General features: G+C 32.1%; 1 protein-coding gene across 10 annotated transcripts in view; it reads left to right on the forward strand.

Annotated features, from left to right (window-relative positions):
- NOVA1 (NOVA alternative splicing regulator 1) overlaps positions 1–27,046 on the forward strand; it is a 160,910-nt gene that overhangs the window by 116,450 nt on the left and 17,414 nt on the right. For 7 of the 10 annotated variants that reach the window (XM_081551866.1, XM_081551869.1, XM_081551868.1 and 4 more), the window contains 2 exons: positions 9,348–9,514; positions 20,060–20,131. In XM_081551866.1, coding sequence (XP_081407992.1) covers positions 9,348–9,514; positions 20,060–20,131 — 239 coding nt within the window. The remainder of the gene's footprint in view (positions 1–9,347; positions 9,515–20,059; positions 20,132–27,046) is intronic. The other 3 variants (XM_081551867.1, XM_081551871.1, XM_081551876.1) reach the window with 1 other exon arrangement.

The raw sequence follows: 27,046 nt of genomic DNA on the forward strand, positions 1-27,046 counted from the left end.
ATCCACGTCTCCTACATTGCTTGCGTATTCTTTACTGTCTGAATCACCAGGGAGCCCACAAGTACCCTAAACCTGTGCTAAAGACGAATGACCAACTAATCATCATCATAACTATTGGTAGGATCTTTTCCATGACCTCAGAAGTTAAAAACTGAAGATAAATTGCAATTGTTATTTAGAATTTTTAGATAACGTCTACTTTCAAACCTCACAGTTCTTCAGAACTTCAGGTCTCCTAAACTGATGTTACTGTGTGGGAATGGCTAAATGGAAATGAGTATGCAATTTGCATGTGTGGGACAGAGATTGAGTGAGTGAGAAGCTGGACATCTACTCTGTCATTCATTCTCACGTTTTCAGTTCTTTGAAGAATATGAGTACTTTTAGATTTTTGTGAAAAGTATACTTTCATCCTTTGGCTTAATTGAGTATATTTTAATGTTAAAGCATGCTCTGTAAACAGAAACTTGAGCTTCACTATATTGATTTGGGAATAAAGCATGTTATAATGACCCCCTACAAGTTTTACAATTTAGAAGTAGAGACATGATTGTGTAGAGAGTTAATCACCAGAAAAAGAGAAGCAATTTTTACTTTGTATCATGAAATATGTCAATTCCTATGATTTCCTTTTCTAAAGAATCCTCTTCTTGAAATAGTATATTTTTCCCTTAGTAATTGTAGGGTAGGAGGAAGCTTTTTCAAATGTGCAAAACTGTACAATGGTATAAAAGCTGCAATTACAAATTGAACTTACTTTTTATGGCAGTTTTCCTAAATGCTTTTGTTGATCTGAAAATTTGTTCTAAAAAATTTGCTAATAGCCACACAGTTATTAACCACTTCTCCTATGGTGGTCTGTTCTCTGTAAAAAGGGTCAGTCTTTTCTTTCATTTTATGCCCGATTTGAAATAAACCTGTGAAGTGATATTAATAATATGACTCAGTGCATTTAAAAAAAATTATCAAGCCTGGGTAAAAATTATTTTTCCATCATCAGGCTGAAATGCACATGAGTTTCTTCAAAGAATGTGATTTGACAGCGGGCCTAACATTACATTTTCAGAAGGTATATGTTGTAATGGAAAAAACATGGTATTTGACAAAATCTTACTTCTTTCTGCATTTGTTAGTTTTGTTTCCTTGGTCCAACTGCTTTCACTTCTTTACCTGTAAGTTGAAGAAAATATTATATATCTTGGTAATTGTGAGTATTACATGAGCTATCATACAGTATGCTGCATAATATATGATCATATTAATAAAATATTAAATATGTATTATAAATTATATAATATATATACTATTCTCCTCTTTTAAAAAAAATTCCATTTTGTTCTAACCTGAAGTTTGTAATGCCTATGATTGGTAATGATTGATATTCTATACTACTTTACTTTTAATAGTTAAACTAAAGGAAAGCCAAGGAGCTAATGTTTATGCTTTTTTTAAACCACAAAGATATTTGCATAATTAGATTGCCATGATTATAGATCGAGAATAAACAATTACTATAAATTGCTTTATTCACTAAAAATGATACTCTTAGTTTTAAAGATAAAATGCCCACTTGCAGTTTTCATTAGGCTCCAGGAGTTGGTGATGGACAGGGAAGCCTGGCGTGCTGCAGTCTATGGGGTCGCAGAGTCGGACACAACTGAGCAACTGAACGGAACTGCAATTTTAAACCTTAAGAAAGCATTAAAGAAATATTATGCCTATTGATACTGACCTCTCAGATTCAGAAATACAGTGGAAAAAAGCCAGAATAAGATTGCACAGAGGTCAGCTATCCCCTATGGTTGTCACTAGGAATTTATCTATTGCTAGTTTATATAGTTTCAACAACTTTGCTTAGCTCATCCCGCCATTGAGGACTAAATGCAACAAAGTACAAGTAAAGAGAGGAGTGTGCTAGAATCAGAGGTAGGGATAAGGGATAGTAAAGAAAAGAATATGAAAATTAAAGGAACAAATACCAGTCACAGAGCACCCCTTGTATAAGGATAAATAGACATACATACCCAAAGAAATCTCAAATTTGACATTTATTTCTGTTCAGAATTATATAGTTTTTCCAAGTATTATGGAAATGTTAAATGTATTTGAAAATATATAACTAATTGGGAGATATTTCTAGAAATGGTAGAAGCTAAATGTTGAAAGAAAGAAATCCTATCCATTCAGAATATTAGCTACCCAGATTTGGCAATTTCTCAGTGCTATAAGTAGCTGTTATCATACTCTAAAAATTATGTACCATGTTTTGTTTTACACCTCAGTTTTTGCCTGTTGTGATGTTAATTGGCATTTTCACTGTTTCAGTTCTTTTTGAGGCCAACAACATTGCTTACAGGTTGTCATAGAATTATTAATATTCTACTAAATTTTGAGTAGATTAGAATAGATAGATTGAGTAGATAGAATACTAAATTAGTATTCTACTAAATTTTAAATTTTAAGATGTTTCACTGGCATTCATTCAAATTTCTTTCTTTAGACTGGCGCTAATATTTCCTGAAGAGTTATCTATGTGCATTCTTATCATAAGATACTGAGTTATATTTTCAGTAGGAGTATAAACTGATGCATTTTCTTACATCCAAATAAAATGTTTGCTAATTTTCATTATAGTTGACAACTGGAAATATGTGGATCATATCGTTATTATATGCCCATTATTCCAAACCAGACTCATTCTTGTTGAAATAGGTCTCAAGTATCCAGAAAGTTTTAGACTGTCTTTTATACAACAGCAAAAAAGTGTTCCTTTTTTTCCCTCATTTTATTCTTTTAGATAGATTACATTTTTAAAGTTTATCTACTTTCTATTCTGGAAAGGAAAAAAAACTATTAAGCTATCCATTGCTTCTCCTATTACCTTTCTGAAAGCTTTTTTAAAATCAACTATTCTTTTTATTGACATTGTAATTTATATCTTATTAGTAGTTTTTTAAATCATTTCCCAAAATATATCTAATTCTTACATATATTGACTCATCTTATAAACCCAAAGAGGCTTATCGGCTTTTTAGACGTTTTATAAAGCAACAGATCGATAGGCAAAAAGGTCTTAAAATCAATCATATGTTTTTAATACATAGCTAAGGAAATTAGACTCAGGGAGCTATTCAAAAAAAATTCTTCTTGAGTATCCACAGGGTGCCAGACACTCTTCCACACATTGAGGATTCAGCAGTGAACCTGACAGACAAGGTCTCTTTTATACTTGAATTTTGTCTTTGCGTATCCTGGTATTGTTCCCAAATTTTTTCTATGGTACTAATTTTATTTCATATTCTCTATGTATTTGTTTTCTGTATATTGTCTGTCTGCGTGAACTAGAGAAGAACTCCATGAAAGCAGGTTTATCTGTTTGGTCATTGCTTTATTGAGTATAGTACTTAACATTTAGTGGAGAATCAATAGATTTTTGCCGAATGAATGAATTGAATTAAATGAGAACCATATGGTATGCTGAAAACCAAATGAAGTATTTTAAGAACAGAGTGGTCAATGGTGTCACATACAGCTGATGGGCCGGTGTAAAGGCATGAAGATCAGATTTACCGAGGTAAGGCTGTAATGAATGGTTTGAGTGGGGTGGTAGGACAAAAGCCATACTGGAGTAACTCAGAGTCAAGAAAAAAGGAATGGGTGGTGAAAAAGTGTAAATACATGTGTTTAATCATTCAAGGAATTTTGAGAGATAAAGAAATTGAGCTCCATGTAACTAGAAGAAGGCCAGGGAAGGCTTTAAAATGTTTTATTTTATTATAAAATTTCAGACATACTTAGAAGAATGAAGCTCCTTAAAAACTACATATTTGTCATTAATATCAAGATTTTGGCATATGTATTTTGTATGAGTAACATTTTTTGCTGTTACAAAAATATTTTGAAGCAAATCTCAGTCATTTTAGCTGCATATACTTCAATATGCACCTAAAAAGAGAGAGAAAACTTTCTTAAACATCCTGATGCCATAATCACATCTGTTAAAATTAACAGTAATTCTTTGATACTATTTAATATTGTTTTTATGAGAGTGCCACAATTTTTAAAGTAAGAGTTGTTTGAATTTAGATCCAAATTCTAATTCATATTTGGTTATTGTGTCTTTTAAGATTCTTTATGTCTAGAGAACATTCTTTCCTATATTGAAGAAACTAGATTAATTGTTCTGTAGACTAGCTTACATTCTTGATTTTTGTATTTGCTTTCTCATGGTGTCATTTGTTTCTCTGTTTTCAAAATTATCTTTTTAATATTTATTTATTTGGCTGTGTCAGATCTTAGTTGCATTATGTGGAAATCTTTCATAGTGGCCCACGGATTCCCTAGTTGTGAGATGTAGGCTCAGTAGTTGCTCCACGCAAGCTTAGTTGCTCAATAGCATGTAGAATCCCAGTTCCCTGAGCAGGGATCAAACCCACATGCCCTGCACTGCAAGGTGGATTCTTAACCACTGGACTACCAGGGAAGTCCCTCAGTATTATTTGTAAACTGTTATGTTGGGCTAAATATTTGATTCGATTTTAGTTCAGTTCAGTCGCTCAGTCATGTCCGACTCTTTGTGACCCCATGAATCACAGCACGCCAGGCCTCCCTGTCCATCACCAACTCCTGGAGTCTACCCAAACCCATGTCCATCGACTCGGTGATGCCATCCAACCATCTCATCCTCTGTCATCCCCTTCTCCTGCCCCCAATCCTTCCCAGGATCAGGGTCTTTTCCAATGAGTCTTCACATGAGGTAGCCAAAGTATTGGGAGTTTCAGCTTCAACATCAGTCCTTCCAATGAACACCCAGGACTGATCTCCTTTAGGATGGACTGGTTGGATCTCCTTGCAATCCAAGGGACTCTCAAGAGTCTTCTCCAACACCACAGTTCAAAAGCATCAATTCTTCGGTGCTCAGCTTTCTTCACCGTCCAACTCTCACATCCATACATGACCACTGGAAAAACCATAGCCTTGACTAGACGGACCTTTGTTGGCAAAGTAATGTCTCTGCTTTTAAATATGCTATCTAGGTTGATTATAACCTTCCTTCCAAGGAGTAAGTGTCTTTTAATTTGATGGCTGCACTCACCATCAGCATTGATTTTGAAGCCTAAAAAAATAAAGTCTGACACTGTTTCCACTGTTCCCCATTTATTTCCCATGAAGTGATGGGACCAGAGCCATGATCTTAGTTTTCTGAACATTGAGCTTTAAGCCAGCTTTTTCACTCTCTTTCACTTTCATCAAGAGGCTCTTTAGTTCTTCTTCACTTTCTGCCATAAAGGTGGTGTCATCTGCATATCTGAGGTTATTGATATTTCTCCCGGCAATCTTGATTCCAGCTTGTGTTTCTTCCAGCCCAGCGTTTCTCATGATGTACTCTGCATATAAGTTAAATAAGCAGGGTGACAATATACAGCCTTGACGTACTCCTTTTCCTATTTGGAACCAGTCTGTTTTTCCATGTCCAGTTCTAACTGTTGCTTCCTGACCTGCATACAGGTTTCTCAAGAGACAGGTCAGATGGTCTGGTATTCCCATCTCTTTCAGATGATTTGATTTAGGTTCAGCTATTTGGGGATACGTCCTCTATAGTTGAGGCCCTCTGCTTCATATTGCATCATGTCAGTGCTTGATTTTCACACTCTTAGGTATGCTAATGTTGATCAGTGAAGTCGATTGGTGATTCCAGATGTTTCCATTGAAAATTTGCCGTTAACCTTTCATTTTATGATTTTATGATCTTTGCCTAAATCAGTATTTCATTTGCTTTACAAAAGGCTAATTTTCTCTTTCTGTCATAAAGGAAGGATCTTTAAAAATGGGAGAAAGTGTAACATGTTTTTCTGCTGATAGGCAAGGTCTGATGGAAAAAATGATACTAGGAGAAACAGTGGACTTGGAAGTTAAGAGAGATCAGGTCTACTGCACAGATGATAGACTGCCTTAAGTAGGAGCAGGAACAGTTTAAGTGACTTGTCCAAGGTTATAGTAGCACAAAGTGGGTATATTTTATTAAATGTATAGCACAATTTTGCTATGGCAACTTATAATTGTACCTAATTTTAGAAACATGCCTATTCAGTTTATGAAACAGCATGTGAAGTAGAAACAAAAAGTCTTTCTGATTTCACTGCCTATGTTTGTCCCTAGTTGTAAGAGTTTATCTAATGTCTCCCATTGAAAGATGGTAACGATAACCCTATATGCAAGACAGAATAAGAGACACAGATGCATAGAACAATTTCATGGACTCTGAGGGAGAAGGTGAGGGTGGGACGTTCTGGGAGAATAGCATTGAAACATGTATATTATCATATGTGAAACAACACCATTCCATGTTCGATGCATGAGACAAGGGCTCAGGGCTGGGGCAATGGGATGACCCAGAGGGATGGGATGGGGAGGGAGGTTGGGTGGGGGGTCCAGGAAGGGGAACACATGTAAACCCATGGCTGATTCATGTCAATGTATGGCAAAAACTATTACAATATTGTAAAGTAATTAGCCCCCAACTAAAATAAATAAATTTATAAAAAAAAAAATTTTTAAATTAATGGTGTCTTATATACCTGTATCTTTACATTATAATAAATATAAGCAAATACTTTTATGTAATTTTTTCAGATTTTGTTGCTAGTCTGTTGCAAAATAAAATGGTAAATAACTCATTGTTTAGTTTAGACACTAATGGAGCATAAAAACCTGTAAAATGACAAAAAAACAGCAACTTTTATTATTTATAGGCTTGTTTTTGTTATACAGTTTAGTCATATACCTGACAGTCTTCCTTCTTTGTGACTTTCTCCTAAAAATTATAGTTTTGTGTTATCTAAGTGAAAAGGCCATTAGAGTTCAGTGGAAGAATATGACAGCATCTCTTCTGAGGATTACAGCAGTTCCCATTGGGGAAATTGCAATCTCCTTTTTTCTTTCCCTTTTTTTTTTTTTGTTGGTAGTAGTTCTAATGGTAGTGGTATCATTTAATCTTGAAAGAATATTTATGGCAACTTTGGACCTATAAACTATTGCCAAATTGTCTCTTGCATGCTATGTGAAATTCAGTTTTAGACAATCATATTTCTTTATGGCTCAGTGATTTCCATTTACTACTTGTTAGATTGTATAGTCTGAAGAGTATTGGGGTTACTGTGTTGTCTGACACAGTATGTATTCTATTAAATTAGAACTTTAAAAGCCACATGGATCGTATAGTTCCTTTAGTTACTTACTACCATTTTTTATTTTTTTTAAAATCTCTGTTGAGGCTTAACTGATTTCCTTTTCTATCTTGGCATCCCCAGAAGAGCACTCTTTAGTTGTCTCCAAAAGCAGGAATGTAATCCGATCTGTGTTTTGTATTGTCTGCTGACTTAGATGAGAACACTTCAGAGGAGCTGCATTGATCAGTTCTCATCCTTTCTAGTCAGTTATTGGACAATTAATACAACCTTGTAAAGACTCCCTAGAGTATCCCTAATAAACTAGATCCTTTTACCCAAGAATAGATACAGAGATACATCAAGATACTCAAAAGATGAGAAAAGCTGATTAGGAGAAACAGGAAATATTAAGCCTTCAAACTCACAATCTGAATGTGTTTCAGATTGTCTCCCTCCTCACAACTAAAAGATACTGCTTTCTATTGAAATATTTTCTACAAATCAGGGAATGTAGCTTTTCATAAACTTTCATCTTCATGGTTTAAAAACAGGATAATTTAATTCAGGTGTGGTGGTGGTGGTGTAGTTGCTAAGTCGTGTCCGACTCTTAGGACCCCATGGACTATAGCCCACCAGGCTCCTCTGTCCATAGGGTTCTCCAGGCAGGAATATGGAGTGGGTTGCCATTCCCTTCTCCAGGGGAGCTTCCCAACCCAGGAATCGAATGCAGGTCTCTTGCGTTGTAGGCAGATTCTTTACCAACTGAGCTGCGACGGAAGCCCCAATTTAGGTGTATACATGTAATATTTTTCTTTTATTCCTGCTCCTAATTCTTGTGATCTAAGTCTTTTTTCTAAAGGTAAGAATGATAATCTTTTACTGTTCTTTAAAAAATTTTTTTAAATGCTAGGAAAATGGTTTATATGGTAATAAATCCTTAAAGCAGTATAAACTCCTTGCATTTTTTTTAACGTGTAATTTCACATTTTTTTCCTTCAAAATGTACTTTAAAATGTTTTATAGAATGGCTTAGCATTTTGAAACTGTCGTATGAAAAGGATATGTGTTAAGTACTTGGGAGGTCATATTAGCTCCAAAACAAATATTTTATAAATTTTAAAAGATTTTTTTACTTGTTGATAATTGTTTAGTAAAAGAATACTGATGTCTGAGAAGTAACTTTATGTGTTTGCTGTGTTGAGCTGCTGAGCAGAAGATTACAGTTTAATAACAGGCTGCTCTAGTGAGGCTCAAAATATTCTGAAAAACTAATCATTTATTTTTATTGCCTTTAGGTATACCTGTATAGTATAAAATAGGCTATAGGATCTGTGCATTAGACCTAACCAATATCATTTTAGTCTCGTCTCACATCATATGTCTACATTTTATTGACTAGATATGAAGCAAATAAAACTAATGGTATCTTTTATCAATTATTCATCAATTTCAAGTGAAAAGTAGTTTAAAATTTTGTTTTTAATTATATGATATTCTATCTTATTAAAATTTCATAATCAGTAAAAGCAGGGTTGATAATTTGTCCAATAAATATCTGTTATGTACCTATCATGTGCTAGGGATGCGTCTAGGCTTTGGGGAAACTACAGTACAATGCAAAACAGACTAATTAACTGTTCTCTGAGAGCTTGCATTCTAGTAAAAATGAAAAAAATAAATAGAAAATGTCAGATAGTGTTATTGCTATGATTAAAAGAAGAACAGGGTACATGAATAAAAGGTGGTAAAAATTCAGAAACTTACCTACTTTGTAAGCTTTCCAAGACCCCTTCTCTCCACTAATTTAAATGCTTTTTTTTTTTTTTAATGTAGGCCATCCATGTCGATAACTTCCATTATTTTTTCATATCATAGTATCTTGTAATTCTCTGGTTTGATGTCTGTTAGCATATACACTTTGGAAGTCTTCATCTTTGTGTTACTGGTTTCTAACCCTAAGTTCTTTTATAAGTGCTTAAAAAGTATTGGTTATGTCAGTGAATGATGTACTCAAAACTTCTCATGGTTTCTGGCTCTGCTGGCCCTTTGTCAGATTTAGAGTTCTACACTGTACATGATTTTATTGGCATTAGTATATCATCCTTTTTTATAGTTTTTTTTGAAAAGCATACAGAGTAAGAGAGGAAGTTTTCTGAAACTTAAATCTTTTGTCCACAGGTACTACTGAACGAGTGTGCTTGATCCAGGGAACAGTTGAAGCACTGAATGCAGTTCATGGATTCATTGCAGAAAAAATTCGAGAAATGCCCCAAAATGTGGCCAAGACAGAACCAGTCAGCATTCTACAACCCCAGACCACCGTTAACCCAGATCGCATCAAACAAGTGAGTGTTTAGTTGGGAAATCAAAGACAGATACCACAGTGTAGTATGAATTCCTTATAAAAGAAGCCTTAAAGGTTTAGCATATAAAGTTTTTCCCTAAGAATACTTAAAACACAACAGTTGTCACTTATTTACTTAAAGACTATCAGAGCCTCTTCTTTAGATTGATCAGTTTACTTATTGATCGAATTACTCATTTATTAGTGTTACACTGAGGAGCACTTATGGCTCATTTCTTTTATACTGCCCTTTTAAAAATTATAGATACAAATTTGATTAATTTATAAGAATTTAATCTATCTAAAATTATATCACTTTTAAAATAAAGTATAAAAATTGATACTACATTCTCAAAATTCCTAATACCATATTCTCAATATTTTTAGTCTTAGTATAGTTATGCATATAAACTCCTGTTTTGTCAATTTAATTGTCATGTTCAATATTTTTTATCAACAAATATGTATAAGTAAATTTTTGTACCTAGCAAACAGTTCTTTGTTACAAATCAGCTATTATGTTCTGTATAACTTGTGCAGTATTTATATATATGTCATAAAGGGCCAATGTTTATTTTTAATGTGTGGGATTTTCTGTAACAAAACTTTTACTTGATAAAAGACAATGTTAGTTTTTAAGATTGAATAATGACAGATGCTATGTAGGAAAAAAAATGACATTCTTTAATGTAAAAATAAGGCAAATTCTTCCCCTTAAGCTCTTTTAAATCTTCAAAATTATTTGATACTTTGTTTATTATGATTGTTTCTGCATTTACCTTTTTATAATTAGCTTCTTAATTTGTGATCATATTGATAGATCTTATGCCTTCAAAAGAAATGTATTATCCATTCATTCACAGAATATTTAATTTACAGAATATTTACGTTTATTGTAATAAATTTGAAATGTAGCTCAAAAACTTATTAATTTCATGTTTCTGAGTTGAAAAAATATACTAGCCAGTGTTAGGAATTTATTATAATTTTGCCAGTATATTGATAAATGTAAGGGTGTCTAATCAAATACAAGTAGAGAAATTAATCATTATATATTTTCAAATTATAGGCCAAGTTTCAGTTTTCCTTTAATACTATTTAAAAAATTTTTCCATGTTTAGGTCATGAGCAGGTAGCTTTTACACCATATGAGATCATTCATTTTATGCTCTTTGTCAGTGTCAAAATGTTTCAATTTGTAACCTTTCACAACTTTTCGAGGAAGTGTCTTTTAATTTACACATGGCAGAAGGTAAATATTTTAAACTTCTAAACATAAGTAGATATTTTTATTCTTCACAAACGTTTATAGTTTTGAAATTTTTATCTATGCTAGGTAAATGTAAAGAATAATTTAAAACGTGATGCATTGAAAGCAGTACCATGACTTAATCTAAATTTATCTAAATTCTAGAAGTATGAGTTTAAAGACCTCTGGATTAAAATCACCTGGGGCTAAGAATTTACAGAATTGGCACTGAAGTGTAGGGTCTATTGATTTTCAACTTTAATCCAGCCTATTAATTCTCACATTTCCTTTGTAGTTTCTGTAAGTTTAAACAGTTAGGGGAGGCTGTGAATATATTGATTTTTTTTTAAAAGGTAAAACATGAAATATACTTTGAGTACTGTATGATTGGCAGTATATTCAGCACAATGATATGAATGAATTTTTATTTTTTTTGTAATAATACCATCAAATAATGGTCTGTGAGTCATTGTTAAAACTAACTTTCTCTGTGGCAAATGAAATTTATGGGTTGTCATCTGTCCAGTGTCAGTACAGATTTATGAAAGCCAGAATTTTAAAATATTTGGTTCATTTCTATTTTTACTTGCCTTGTTCAGATAATGTTATTTAAATTCAAAATAAGTGGTTAAAAAATAATGGTGATTGATTTAATTTTGCATATTTACATTCATTTTTAAGCCTTATAGAGATTCATGAAATTGAAATTATTATTAATATTTTCATGTAATCAATAGTGATGTGAAAGTATTATTTTAAAAGATTCATTAAAAGAGTACTCTAAATTTAGTAAGTTTAAACGGTTTCTTAAAAATGTAAAATTTGAAAAATTTACTGAAAAACTCTGGATGAGAGATTGAGCAGATTTCCACGATACTATAGATCAACAGTTATTTATGCTCTAAACTTGGGATTCTCTAACTTTCTAGGTAGGTGTCCTATTTTACAATGTGAAACTTTTTGTTGGATCATTGTCTAAATAATAAGTCAAAAGAATTGGAAATGACTTAGTGACTGAATAACAACAAATAAATTTAAATTACCATGATTTTATTTCTGGAGAAATTATGCTGGTAATCCAGTATAAAATAATTATATTTATAAGAAATTATTTTATAATAGAATAGATAAAAGTATATTTTATATAATTCTATTTATTTTTTAGCTTTTAGTACATAGAATAATAATAAGATTTCTTTTAAAATGATAGTCATTCCCCTAACTAACATTTACATTCTCTTTGGACTTCAACTCTGAAGTTAATTTTTAAAGTAACTTCTTTAAACATTTTTAAAACACTTTCTTCTAGTTAAGATTATGTAAAGAATAAAATTAGAATTTTAAAAAATGCTGGAGCCAGAAAATGTAGTTCCTCATAGAAATGAACTAATACTGGATATGAAATTATATTTTCCTAATGTTTATTACAACATATTTATTGTTTTTTATGGTTGATAATGTAAGATTTTGTTTACTAAAGAAGTATAATTTATATGTAACTTGGACTTAAAATAGGAAGTCAGTTCTAAACAAATAAACCTTGCTTTAAAAGTTATAATTTTGTCAAGGATATAGTAGAAAAGCTTTTGTATACATATATATATATAACATGTATAATATATGTATTTTAGAAAACTTATTAATTTTTGCCTAACTAAAAAATTTATGACATTTTGATTCTACTTGTTTGACTTCATATGAATAGAATGCTGAGTATCTAATTTAAAAAAAATAGATAGCAACAAGCAGCAGAGGTTTACTGTATTGCACAGGCAACTATAATCAATATCATATAATAACCTATAATAGAAAATAATTTCAAAAATAATATATGTGTATATGTATAATTGAATAACAAAAAATAAGAAATCTACTTTTTGAAATTAAAAAAGTTATAGTTTTATATAATATATTATTATGACTTTTATAAAATATTCTGAATTATATGATATAGATACAGTTGGTTACTAAATAAATTGCATGAACCAGAATATTCTCTCCAAATGAAACTTTATTGTCTAAACAAATTCTCAGCCAAATATCAGTTTTTAGGAAAGTAATACATACTGATCTCACAAGTCTTTCATACAGAAGAAACTTGAAATCTAGCATGATAGCCTAACATCCAACTTTAGATATTAGATGTGAACTATTCAGTTCCTTATTCTCAGATGTGCTTTGTTTTAAATCAAATATTTATTTGCTGATAGGAAGGGACTCCAATATTTTATATATTCAAAATGATGATAATATTTATTGAATAATCAAAGTATATCATTTCTATTCTATAGCTTTAAAATCAGATTGTCATGAAGTACATAATACTGTTATGCTCATATCTTAAGTCAGTATACTGAGAAATGGATACACAGGAGGAACCAATAAGCCAGAATTAAACATATTAATTGTAACATAGAACATTCTTATTTCTTATTTTCAAGACATGCAAATAGCGGAGACATTCAGTGATCTTCAGTTAGTTTAGACTTTCCCAAGAAACTCATTTCTAGTGCACATCTTAGCCCAGGTTTTTGGTGTCCATGTTCTCATTTCCACCTTTTTGTGTTTTGAATTTTGTACTTGTAACCTTTTTTTTTTTTCTCGTAGGATTATTGAAAATTTTCCTCTTGTTATAAGTCCCTCAAATCCCCCTCTAAGTATGGTTATTTATACCTCATAAGTCAATATAATGAACCCCAAAACATAGTAGAAATGATAGGCTAGTAAGATAGTTGGCATTTGTTAACTTCCTTTGTCTGTTACATACTTTCAGTGGGTTTTGTTTATTTTTTTTTGGCTCAAATGTATTTTTAAGAAAAGCTACATTAAGAAAGAAATAGTTATAGACATCTATATAATTATTTTGTCTTTAAAAATTAAATTAAGATACCAAAAATCTCATTGAACACAAAGAATTTTATTTTCATCATAAAAAATTGGCAAGATTAGCTCATAATTTGTTCATTATTCATTCATCCAATTATAAATTTACTAAATACCTTCTTAGTGAATTGCAGAATATATTAAATTGTAACCCTTGCTCTTTCAAGCTAGTTTATGAGAGATCACAAATGCTCAATATAACTAATAAAGATCTAAAACTGCATTTATATACCAAAACTACAACATAAACAGTGCACCGTAAAAGTTTGGTGGAGTGTGAAAGAAATGTAGGCTAGAGTGACATTTGGTCTTGTGAAAAAGGTAAAAACTTGAACTGTACTCTGAAGACTCTAGAGGAATTGCTTGATTAGAGGAGAAAAAAAGAGAAAAGTTTATTTTAGGTAGATGAAGCAATATGGATTTGAGAAGAAAGATACCATAATTATTGAATAGTAAAGAGATTATCTTGACAGAAGTGGGACATTTGTGTTGTAGTTTAGAGGAAATTAATGTTAGATAAGTTGTGTGGAACTAGATAATGGCAAGTCATGGATGTCTGGCCAAAGGGTATCCTACAGACTACGGATTCTTCTAATACTTTCCCTTTTAATTTCTCTGGAAGGTTATGAGAAAAAGAAAAAGAAATACTTCTATACTTTGTTTTCTTCTGTGCTAAAACTCCACACAGATTCTCAGAGTGCTTGTAGGAACAGCTGTTGGTAGGAGAGGAAGATAATTATGACAATTACTGAGTGATCTACTATGGAGATCTTAGATTTGAAGGTTTATAAAATAATATTTTTTAAAGCTTCTCTTATGTCATAGAAATCCAGCAGACATTAATCTTTGTCAGGAAAAAAGAATCTTTTGTGGTCAAGAATGAAGAATCAGTAATAATGATAATAGTGATATATATGGCGCTTACTCTGTTTCTGTGCTAGCCATTGTGCTATGCACCTAACATTTATTAAAACCTTTTGTTCATCCGCACAAAGTTCCTCTGAAGCAGGTAGAGAGTCCATGTTACAGAAGCTGATGCTTAGAGAAATTTACTTACCCAAGGAAATGTAACTGGTAATTGATCTTAATACTGATCTGTATGGATCAGTATTAAGTTTGGATAATGCTGATAAAACAAAATGCAATAGATTTCTCTCTTCTAGGACTTTTCAGACTCTTGAATAAACATATGCAGGAAAAGGACCTTGTTCAAAATAGAAAGTCTTGTATCAGGGTGAAGAGACTAGGCAATATTTTAAGAACAAGATGATGAGCACTTAATCTCCTCTGGTAGTGAAAGTTGAGACAAATGCTTGAAGTTAAAATATTTCAAAGTGAAATCTTTAAGAGTTTGGTACTGGTTTGATTCTAGTTCTAAAATGATGAGGAAAGAATAAAAAATGACATATGTGGTTTTCAACCTAGCAAAATGTCAGGTTCTAGGAAGCAACTAGTGAATGTTAGTCAGGCATCTATTTGAGACAATATTTTTGTATGATTGTTTCAGGCAGGTTGGATAAGTTGTACATAATATATTTTTTTGCTTAAAGTGGTCTTTGATTAGAAGCATAGGTGGGAATTTAAAACTGAAAATATGGATCCTTAATTGCAGTATCAGTGATAATTTCACTTACACCTTCATTGTAGGTGAGAAAAAAAATCAAACAAATGAGATAGAGAAGCAGTTACTTTAAAAAAGTAACTCAGAAGTATTATAGTATAATGGTTAGGTACATAGGATCTGGACTAGGTCTGCCAAGGTTCAAATTCTGCCTCTTTAATTTACCAGTTGTTTACATTGGAACAAGCTGTTTTACGTCTGTATACCTTGACATCTTTACCTATACCATGGGGAAAGTAATAGTAACCTCTTCTGTAAGGGTATTGCATTAACCCACTATATCCATACCTGGTTCCTAATAAGTGCTCCATATTAGTCATAAAGATAAAAAGGAGAAAATAAGGGAAGTATAAAGAAAGATGCTAAAAAGGATCAAATACCCAAATAAGAGTTAAAAAATAACTTTTTTTTTAATAGAAAATCATTGGAGATTCTAAAAGTCAGTTTCAATTCTATGTTGAGAAAACAGTCATTATTTCTTAATAATAGTATATCCTAAAGGTAAAGAGACTGGTTAGGTAAAAAGAAAAAAAGAGGTGTGAAGTGTGGGAACTGCTGACTTGAAAGTTTGGATATAAAAGGAGGAAAATACGAGTTAGATCAGAAAGATTCACATAACTACCCTGCTACTAAAGAGTGAATGGCTAATGTTAAAGAATAAAAAGGAGTTTGAAAAGGAAGAGAAATTGGGGATGCCAAATACAGATGAGATTATTAAGGGACAAAATGAGTCAAGAGTGGTGGAAAGATTATAGGGTGTTAAGGTCATAGCTCATGAAGAGTAGGAAGTCTGGAAAATCACAGTTTTGTCTACCATGAAAAGAAGGAGAAGATGGGGGAAAAGTGGTTTGGAAAATTGAAAAGATTGAAATGAAGTCAATTGTAGTAGATAAGGAAGCTCATTCTGGAAAATCATGGTCTCTTTCAGGTAATAAAAACTATCAATTGAAAAGAATATAAGATACATGGGATTGAATAGCTGAAGAAAAGGATAAAAGTACAGAATAGTGATTATGAGGAAAATAAGATATGAACTAGTAATCAATTGTAAAAGACCTTTTGAAATTAGACAACATGAGTTTATATTAGGGCTAAGTAGTTCCAGGTAGTTCAGAAATTGGGAGAAGGCTGGATATGTGTCAAGATGAAAAATCAAAGATGACAATTCCATATTTAAATAGTTGATTCATTATTTTTTATGGAATAGTATGCAGATTTATTTAATAGAACTCAAAACAGACCTGTTCCAAATTAAAATTGAAATTTGTAGTTCATTGTTGTTTTCACTGAACCTATGATAGACCTTGACAGTCTATTATTGTAGATTTGCTTGAAGGTAAGCTTATTTATAGTGGAGTTTATATTTATACTAATATTCTCTGGTCCAGCAAAACTGCCACTTGTTAACAAGAAAGCATTTCACAATGTGTAATCACTTTTTAGTTCTTATTACCAAAAGCCTAGAAAAATCTACATTTAATTAAATAACTTACTGAATCTTGAATTTTAAAAACTATCTTACATTCCAAAGGATCCACTATTTTAAAATTATAAACTACTTCAAATTTTTTTGTAGTAAGTAATTCAGCCTTCAGCGTTTAAAGCAGAATTCTTAAAGACATTCATGTCCTATACATTAAAATATTACACTTTTCCACTTGAAAGATAAAATCATACTAAAAGAATGCCTGTGCCCTTCATAATCACTACTAAAGGGATTCCCTTGTGGCTCGGACGGTAAAGAGTCTGCCTGCAATGCAGGGACCCAGGTCAATCCCTGGGTCGGGAAGATCCCCTGGAGAAGGAAATGGCAACCCACTGCAGTATTCTTGCCTGGAAAATCCCATGGATGGAGGAGCCTGGCAGGCTACAGTCCATGGGGTTGCAAAGAGTTGGACATGAGTGAAATGACTTCACTTTCACTTAAAGAGTTCTTAACTGTATATACCCATTATAAATATTACTTAACACATTTTAATATATTGTTGCTATATGGATATTCAGTAGTTATATCTTCAAGATGTATATCAGAAATTTTACTAAGAGATTTTTTAAACTTGAAACCACTTAAATTTTCAGCTAGTATTATGAATATGAATAAACATGTGTTTATAAAATATTAGAGAAATAAGCATAGTGAACATGAAACTATTTTTTATGACTTTTTCTGATCTATTTGTGTGGTTGAGAACAACTTTCAAAGCTGTTTTTTAATCTAATTATAAGAACCTTTTACAGACATTAATATATTTACATTTATCTGTTTATCAGAACAATTTTTACAACTAGTAGTTAAAAAAATCAACCAAAATGCAAATTTTCTGGATTCTCTTCATTGCTAGAACTTAAATTTGTAAAGGAAGGAGGGTTTTTGTGTTTAAGAATATCTCAATAAGTAATGGATAACTAGAAAACTAATCATGTGTTTATTACCACATTACATGTTTATAATTTTAAGAATTTAAACAAAAAAAAATTAGAAACAATTGATTGTGACATTTCCAAAATATAATCCCTTAAAGCCCAAACTTATCACCTGTCTTAAAACATTAAAGTCTTAACGTATTATAATTTGTAATAACCAAAGCCTTGATGATGTTATACACATTAATATTGTCTCAGAAGTTTAAAATTACTGTTTTTATTCCTGTGAGAAGGAAGCATCCTCAGAATTATTAAGGACAGTGTCAATGAATATGAGTTGCATCAGTTACTAATACATGCCCAATATTTCACATATATGCAAAGTAAAAAGAAAAGTATTAAATAAATTGAAAAAAGATAGTATTGATCTTAGTGATCACAAAGTCCGAGTCACTTGATGTTACTACTTTTTCTGCATATTTCTTTGCAGTATTTCAAGAGAATTCATATCTAGGGCAAGATGGCTGTCATAATTAACCTGTCATCCTTCAAGCTGATTTTACTCTGATGAAAATAGAAGAGCTGAACACATATAATTCAAGCTTCTGTAGATTAACGAACTTAGCTTCTAACCTGGGTTGGGGTAGATGGCTTCTAAATTTATTTCACATCTGTTTAGTCAGCAATCTCATAATTATGTTGAGATTAATAAAAAACATATTTTAAAATATATGTTAACTACTCCCAGGAAATCTGTACAGTAGCAGTTGTAACCAGAGATGGGAAAATTTACTCTTCAATTCATAGTACATAGAATATCACAAAGTCAGTAGTGTATGTTTCTGCATGGTATTGCATGGAAAGTAAAATAGTAAGGTAATTATTAAAGACTATTAGTGAAATTCTCTCTGGAGAAATGACTTTTATAAAGTGAACTTATTACAAATAGCAAAAACAGAAAACAACAGATTTGAAGTTTTTTTTTCTTCTCTTGTGAGGTTTGCAGCTCTTCTTCCCTTTTAAAATATGATTTAACAAAAATCTTGGTATGACTATGCATTGTCTAGTTTTCCTGAAGGTTTTAAAGAATCAAGAATCCCTAGATGAGTGAACTGTTTAAAATATGATCAGATGTTAGAATCAGTCTTAGTTTGTTACTTGAGAGCAGTGAATTAAGCAGGACCCTGTGAATTTTTTTATCCTTTCTTTTACTCTTAAATACTTTTTTCTATCCCAGTTAGGACTTATGAAATATTAACTGTGTAAATATGACTGACTCAAGTAATTTTATCTGCTTTTCCTGACACTGCTGAACCTTTAAAGTTATGCTTTTGCTCATGTGAATAATTTTGATATTAATATAAAACATAATGTGCATATAGAATTTTTTCTATACTATAAAACTACCCCATTTTATATATTAAGAAATATTATCTACTGAGGGTGCTACTTGAGTGATACAATTTGTCAAGTGAAAGTATACCTTTTTAAAAAGATAAAAACATCTTACATACACTATTACTCTATTAGACATCATTAGACATCAGAAGTTTTAAAAATACCTTAAGAATATTATGGTCTCATGTGACATGTTTTGTATATAGTTTTATATATAGCATGTATATGTGTTTAAAAATGAAATGAACAATAAATTTGATTCCTAATATTTTTGTGCTTATTTTCAACACAGGCTTATAATGCTACAAAATATTATATACCTCATCTATACAAATTTTTAGTGTTTAGCACAAATAATAAAAAATATTACGGCAATTTGTTAAAATGCTATTAGTTACTTGTTTATTAATATGAGGTTAATGTTTACATTTTCAGACGGGCTCTAAATTTATTAAAAATTAATGTTTTAGAAGATAATGTGATATTAAGAACTCAGAACTGCAAATTTAATTGCTTTTAAGTATGGAACCCTAAATTCATGTGGAATCAACTTGTTGGTGATGTTCAACATATTAAGTAGGTGGATACTTTTATGCCAAAGTAAACTTCATTTCACCACTTCTTTCAATCCCCGACTGTATTCATTGATAGGAAAATGACTTTCAGTTTTACTCATTAAATTTATTGAATTTTTGTTTGAGATCTCTTTTCCCCCAAGAAAACAAAAGGGAAAGAAAAGAGACTACTATTCATGAATATGGTCAGGATACCTTTAATACTCATGTGAATTTTTATCAGTCACCATCATGATTTCAAGTCATGAATTTATTTTTACATGCTTATGCATGCGTATTTACATGCATTAGTTATTTAATTGATCTTGAATTCCATTAAATTTGAATGAATAGGAGAAAAATTTGTTCATAGGATTTTGTTCTCGTTATATTACATTTTATTTTATTTTGTTTTATTTAAATAATCAGTTTAAGGCTTATAAAGGTTGATTTGCTCCTGAACTGCTTTATTCCCAGACATTGCCATCTTCCCCAACTACCACCAAGTCCTCTCCATCTGATCCCATGACCACCTCCAGAGCTAATCAGGTACAGTATCATCCTGTCATCTACACCATACTTTTCACGGGTGATTGCCTGCACACTGGAGAGAAAGATACTGGTGGGTTAAGGATGTATTCGTTCATTCACATTTGTGCACCATGATCAGATTCCAAATAAGCTGAGAAAGAAATATCAGTTATTCCTGAAAATTGATATGCATTTTTAGCTTTAGATAACAAAAATAGACTCAGATGATAGATTACTAGGATTTTGGATTTTCCCCCTAAAATTTTGATTTTATGGAGCTCTGAGGGTTATTTATTGAGTTGGTGTTTATTATTTCCCTTATTGTTTCTTTCTAGGCTTCCTGGTATATAAGTTAAGAATATCATATATGTAAAAAAAAATGTATAAATATGAGTTATTGAGCAAAGGTATATCTTTAAATGTGAATGCAATTTTCTTTGTTTTTTATTTCAAATATGCCTTACTGTGTTTAAAACTTTTGATGAAAAACATTTCTAGAAATCTAAGAGTAACTGGAAATTGGTATTTGTGATAATTTTAATGCTGTTTAATAACTCAAGAAATGGTACTTTCTTAGAATTTAATAATACGTTTTCTTTGCTGGAGTGGCATACTTTGCAATGAGAAATATATCTTAGTTTTGACTTGATGATTGTTTTGGTAATGAATATTTGTAGGACATTCTTCAAAAATGTAGTTATTTTTGGCACATTTAAGGAAATCATCTAAAATATTCTGTATAATTCAGAGCCTTACTGTACTTTAACATGAGAAATGTTGAAAATATATTTATTAAAATGATTAAACACATCTTCATTTTGTCTGAATTGAGATTCATTTAGGTGAGAAATGTTATTTTCTTTAATATTTCCACATTTTTACTAATATAAAGCCTTATGGGATTATTTAAATATTAAATGAGCTTATCTTTTTAATATATTTTTCATGCAGTTGACTAATAAATTATTAACTTTGAGCTATATTTGCTAAATATATTAAATGTGGCTTTTGCATATGATCTAAGATAAGGCTATCAGAATTATTTTGCTCATTTATTGTTGCTAATACTTTTGCAACCTCAGGAACATTTTTTAAATAACTGGAAGGAAAACTAACATTTAGAATGTTATTCTGTAGTAGGAGCTTGATTTTTATTTTATGCAGTAGTGTTCCCTTCAAACAAAAATCCTTGATAATGCTCACATTTTAGCCCCAGTAAATTGGTTTAAAAAGTACACATCCCTAGTGATGAAACCCAGCTCTTCTCTTTAAAGGTAATGGTGCTACATGAAGTGAGAAGCAAGCTTGTATTATTGATGCATGAAGTTGGAAAAGTGTATATACATTTTCACTCATACTTTTTCTCTTATGAGTTTTAATTATATGAATTAGAAAACTATTGTGAAAACAACTGACTTTATATTTTTAGTGTTCCTCTTCTGCTTCATCCTCTTCCAAATAAAGACAAGACACATGAGTACAACACTCATTAAAAACAAATGATTTTTCTCAACATAAAAAGTAAAAAATTCTGGATCTAGAAAGAAAAACCAACAATAATTTTGTTTTTAAAGTTAGATTTGTATTTTCTTGTATTTATTTTGTGGAAACATGATTTTTATAAAATGACTTATTAAAAAGGTTATTTTTTTAAGTTTACTGATATAATATTTTTACCCTCTAGAGATGTTAACACATCTACCTCCAGACATTTTTCTAATTTGGAAAATTAAATCATGTGTGGTTTTATACTCTGTCCACAGTCCTCAGTTATTAAAAGTACTTTATTTATACTTTGTTTTCTTCTGTTCTTGTACAAACAAGCATAATACCTCCTGGATAACTTGAGGCAGGATATAAAATAACAAAATCCTTAAATTCATTGAAGGAATTATAGTTATCTTTCATCTTTATGTTATTAATAGTTTGTGATTATTTCATTCCCTACAGTATTTCCCAGTAGATTCTATTCATGTTGTAGTATAGAAGATAATTTGGTTTTTGTTGTTCAGTCAGTCTTTAGATAGCTCACAGTTGTTTCTTGTGGATAGTCCTAATTAATTCAGCTTCACTAAAATTGACTTAGATGTATAAGAGTAATAACCAAGGTAGAAAAAAGGGTTCTACTGTCATCATCTTAAACTGTCCATATTTAAAATAGAGTCTTAAACCTATAATAATATGACTTTCATTTCTGATACGTTTACTTTATCCTTACCCAGCAGTTTAGCAGGTATGTCTGTAGTTGTACATTAAAATTATTGTTTATGTCTTACAGCTAATCTGATATCCTCTGCTGTTAAAAATCATTGCAGACTTTTTCCATGTGAATTTTCATAAACCAATATAAAGCAATTTAGACAGCTGTTTGTGCTATTTCATCAATAATGGCTAAGTGAGTTGTGTTGAGTTTTCTTTAGACTAAATGGTTTGTGTTACAAACTAATAAAAGGAACTAAGAGACTATTAATATTTAGAAAACCCCAAAATAAAAAGCACAGAAAGTACACTGAAAATAAGTTTCATCTGCAGTTTCAGTGTTTAAAAATCTTTTCTGTTCTTTTAAAAATGACTATGATGCTTCAGTACACACTGGATTTTACCTTCCTACCTTCATATTTCCACAAGTCAGACTGTTTTCACAGATCAGACTATGATGTTATGAGTCTGTAATAATTTCCCCTGGAAAACTGAAGGATTATCATATGAGAAGCCTGATAGAATGGTGGTTAAAAGTTGCCTGGAGCCTAATTGCCTATGATCAAATCTTTGTTCTGCTAGTTGCTGAGTAAATTGGACCTCAGGTTCCCCTTCTGTGAAATTGAGATAATAAATTCATTATATTTAGAACAGCACTAGAATGTACTACTCACTATATAAGTGTAAGCTATGTTTACTTATTTTTTCTGAAATTTCTTTCAAATGATAATGAAAAAAAGATTATTCTTTAAGATGGTAAGTAATACAACATAAAACAGCTTAGTTAAACTGAGTTTTATCTTTAAAGAAAGATTCTGTGATACTAATATTGCTGCATTTTCAACACTAAAATATTTCTGTAATCAACATGTATGTAAGCTTTTTAAGATAGCTTTAGATGCTCAGTAGTTTTCTTCTCAAGTGAGAGTACAGAGTTACTTGTTGTCTAACTTACAAATCAAATTTCTGTTATTTCCCTATTAAGCAAGAAAGTTAGGGCTAATACTTTTACAACTTACACTTTTTTGTCTGTGTATATTGCACGGTGCAAGTTTGACACTTTGGTACTTTACGAAGCAAATATATGGATAGAAATAAAATTAAAGTCCTAATCAATGTGATTAAACTTTAAAAAGATAAAAAACAGAATCAGTTGGGTTTGACCAATTGTAAGTTATCTTTCTACATTTTTCAATAACTTTGATTCAACAAAATGTTTTTGTTAATCAATCAGTGGTGCCAAAAATTAAATTCCAGCCTTAATTTTAGATTCATGATTGTTAGCTCTCCTGGGATTCTTCTCATATTCAATAAAAGAAAAAAGAATATTTTCAGAAATACGTGCTTTATAGATGTTTATGTAATAATAGATTTGAAATTATATATCAAAATATACAAAACAAATGAAAGTAGGTAACTCATATATAGAAGCCTTGCTGTAGTTACAGAAAAAAACAAACGGAAGTCAGTGGTCCCACTTCAGTTTCATGACCACAGATCTCAAATGACCCCCTAATTCTGTCAGGTAATCATAAGCCCAGTCACTTTTTTACTCTCTGAATGTCTGTTTCATAAATTCTTGTCTCATTTCAACACCTGTATTAGTTTTCTGTGTGTAACAGACTGCCACAAATTTATTGGCTTAAACCGCACACATTTATCACCTCATAGTTTCCAATGGGTCAGAAGTCAAAGGCACTGTTCGCTGAGTCTTCTGCTCAGAGTCAAAAGCCAGCAATCAAAAGTATCAGCTGGGGTTTATTTTCATCTGATTTTAAGTTCATGTAAGTTGATGACAACATTCAGTTTTTTGTAGCTGTATGACTGGGGACCCCAACTTTTTGTTGACTGTTGACAAGAGGAAGATCTCAGAGTCTAGAGGCTACCCAGGTTTCCTGCTGTGTGACCCACTCTACAGGCATTTCACAGTTTGGCTATTTGCTTCTTGCAGAGACAGCAGGAAAATCTCTCCCCATTATATGTTAGCACGATGAAGTCGTATTGAACCTAAACACAAGAATTACTTTCTCTTTTACCATACAGTGAAATTTAATCAGAGTTGTGACATTCCATCCCTTTGCCATATTCTGTGTGTTAGAATCAGGTCACAATTTCTCCTCACACTGAAATGGAGGGAACTATACAAGGCATAACACCAAGCGAGTAGAGATCACGAAGCCATATAAGAATTGTCTGTGCCACCCAGCGTCTCTTGCTCTATCCTCACTCCAGGCTCATAACCTTACTTCCTGCTTGACTGAGAACAATGGAAGCAATAAAAAGAAAACTTTCACAAAATCACAGCTTCACCTATACCCACATATTCTACCTCTCATCTGTTACCATAGATAAACTTTCCTGCTTCTGTTTAAAACAAGTAATTTCAGTTGCACGTTAAAGGCTCATTATTTTTCCTTTACTCAAGGTCATCTCTTCACCAATTCTACCATCTCTCTCATCTGTCAAGTTTTTTACATCTGTAACATTCTCATCAGCATACATACATCTGTTTTTTCTCTCATCTTTTAATCTCACTTCCCTCACTAGCTAATGCTCTATTTCTTATACTACTTTGTAGCAAAACTCACAAAAGTGTTTACTCTCTGTTTTCCAACTTTTTGTCTTCCCATTTTTTTCTTAAATCCATTCCTGTCAGATTTTTGCCTCCACAATTCTGCTAAAACTTTACATAGACATCAGAGATGACCTCACCATTAATTCCAGTTGTCTTGTTCTCAATCTGCATGGAACTTGGTCTGTCAACAGTATTGTTATAATTTGTCACTTTTGCTTCCTTGGTGTTCTTTCATTACTTGACTTCCAGGATATTATTGCACAACCTTGTTTTTCCTCCTGTATCATGCCATGTGCTTCATCTCAAAATCCTTTGCTAGTTCGTCCCATCATCTTTCTTAATGTTGGAGTGAATGGATCTTAATATTTGAAACTCTTTCTGAATGTATACTTTTCTTCCTCCCCATATAACACCTTGGCTTTTATATTCTGACCTATGCAAAATTTATGTTTCCATTGAGAAGCAGGTTTACTATGAACTAATGAGGCTTAAGGGCTACCCCAGTGGCTTAGTGGTAAAGAATCTGCCTGCAACACAGAAGACACAGGAGACCCAGGTTCGATCCCTGGGTTGGGAATATCCCCTGGAGGACGGCATGGAAACCCACTCCAGTATCCTTGCCTGGAGAATTCCATGGACAGAGGGGCCTGGCAGGATACAGTCCATAGGGTCACAAAGAGTCGGATATGACTGAAGCGACTGAGCACGCATACAATGAAGCTTAAACCTTAAGATTCTTTTCCTGCACAGGCTTATTACAAGGCCCTCTACCTAACATTATGTTTATAATTTTGAATGTAGAGGACAAAGATGTCCTCTAAAATTGGGAAGATTCAGATCCCACATAACATGTGTTCACATTTACCTCTAATACACATATCAGAGTGAAACTACAGAATATATCCAAGTTTCCACTCAACATTTCCACATGCATATCTAATGGATATCTTTAATTCAGAAGTCCACAAACTACCCCAAACCTGCTCTATCTATAGCGCTTACAATCTCTATTGAAACAATTCCATGCACTATTTTCTCAGATCTCAAATCTTAGATTCATTCTCATCTCTTTTGTTTCATACCTCAAATCCAGTTCCTGTAAGAAATAATGTTGACTCTATCACTAAAATATATATAGAATATTGACCTCTTCTCATTGCTACCCTAGTCCAAGCCTGAATTATTACAGTAGTGTCTATATAGATTTCCCAGACTTTCTACCTTTGTACCCCAAAATCTGTCCTCCACTGAGCAAATTATTTCTGATAAAATTTCTCTGCTTACGTCTATGATAGTTTTCCATTGAACTTAGCAAAAGTCAATATCCTCCAAATTACATCTATTATTTTATAAGAAGATCCTTGCCAGATTACCACTTTCACTTCATTTCATGCCAGTTGCCTCCTTACTCTACCCCAGGCAGATCCACCTGCTTGGGTTGCCTTGCAGACATTAGGCAAGTTCTTACCTCTCTCTACATGAAATTCTCTATCTCAAAGAGATCTACTTGGCTAACATCTTCATAGTGATCAAGTTTTTGTTCAAATTTCACCTCTCAATACCCTTTTGAGATGGATATCAGGCCACTCGATTTGATATTACAACCCGGCCTCCCCATTCTCCCAGTACTTCTGATTCCCTTGATCTTGCTGTAATTTTTTTCCTTTGCCTCACAGAACACTGCATGCTTTGCTTGTTGTTCGGGCGCTAAGTTTGCGACTCCATAGATTGCAGCATGCCAGGCCTCCCTGTCCCTCACTATCTCCTGGTGTTTACCCAAGTTCATGTCCATTGAGTCAGTAATGCCATCCAACCATCTCATCCTCTGCCACCCTCTTTTTTCCCAGCATCAGGGTCTTTTCCAATCAGTCAGCTGTTTGCTTATCATCATATAAAAAAAATTATATATTGTCAGCCTCACTTTCCTAGAAAATCAAGTTACATGAGAATAGTAGTCTTTGTTCTATTCTCTGCTGTATCAGAAGCATTTGTTGCTTAGTCCCTAAGTCATATCCAACTCTTTTGTGACCCCACGGGCTATAGCCCACCAACCTCCTCTATCCATGGGATTTTCCAGGCAAGAATACTGGAGTGGGTTGCCATTTCCTCCTCCAGAGGACCTTCCTCACCAGGGATTGAACTCAGGTCTTCTGCATTGG

Source organism: Giraffa tippelskirchi, chromosome 12 (assembly GCF_054371585.1).
Source record: "Giraffa tippelskirchi isolate mGirTip1 chromosome 12, T2T-mGirTip1v1.2.pri, whole genome shotgun sequence".
NCBI classification, from domain to species: Eukaryota; Metazoa; Chordata; class Mammalia; order Artiodactyla; family Giraffidae; genus Giraffa; species Giraffa tippelskirchi.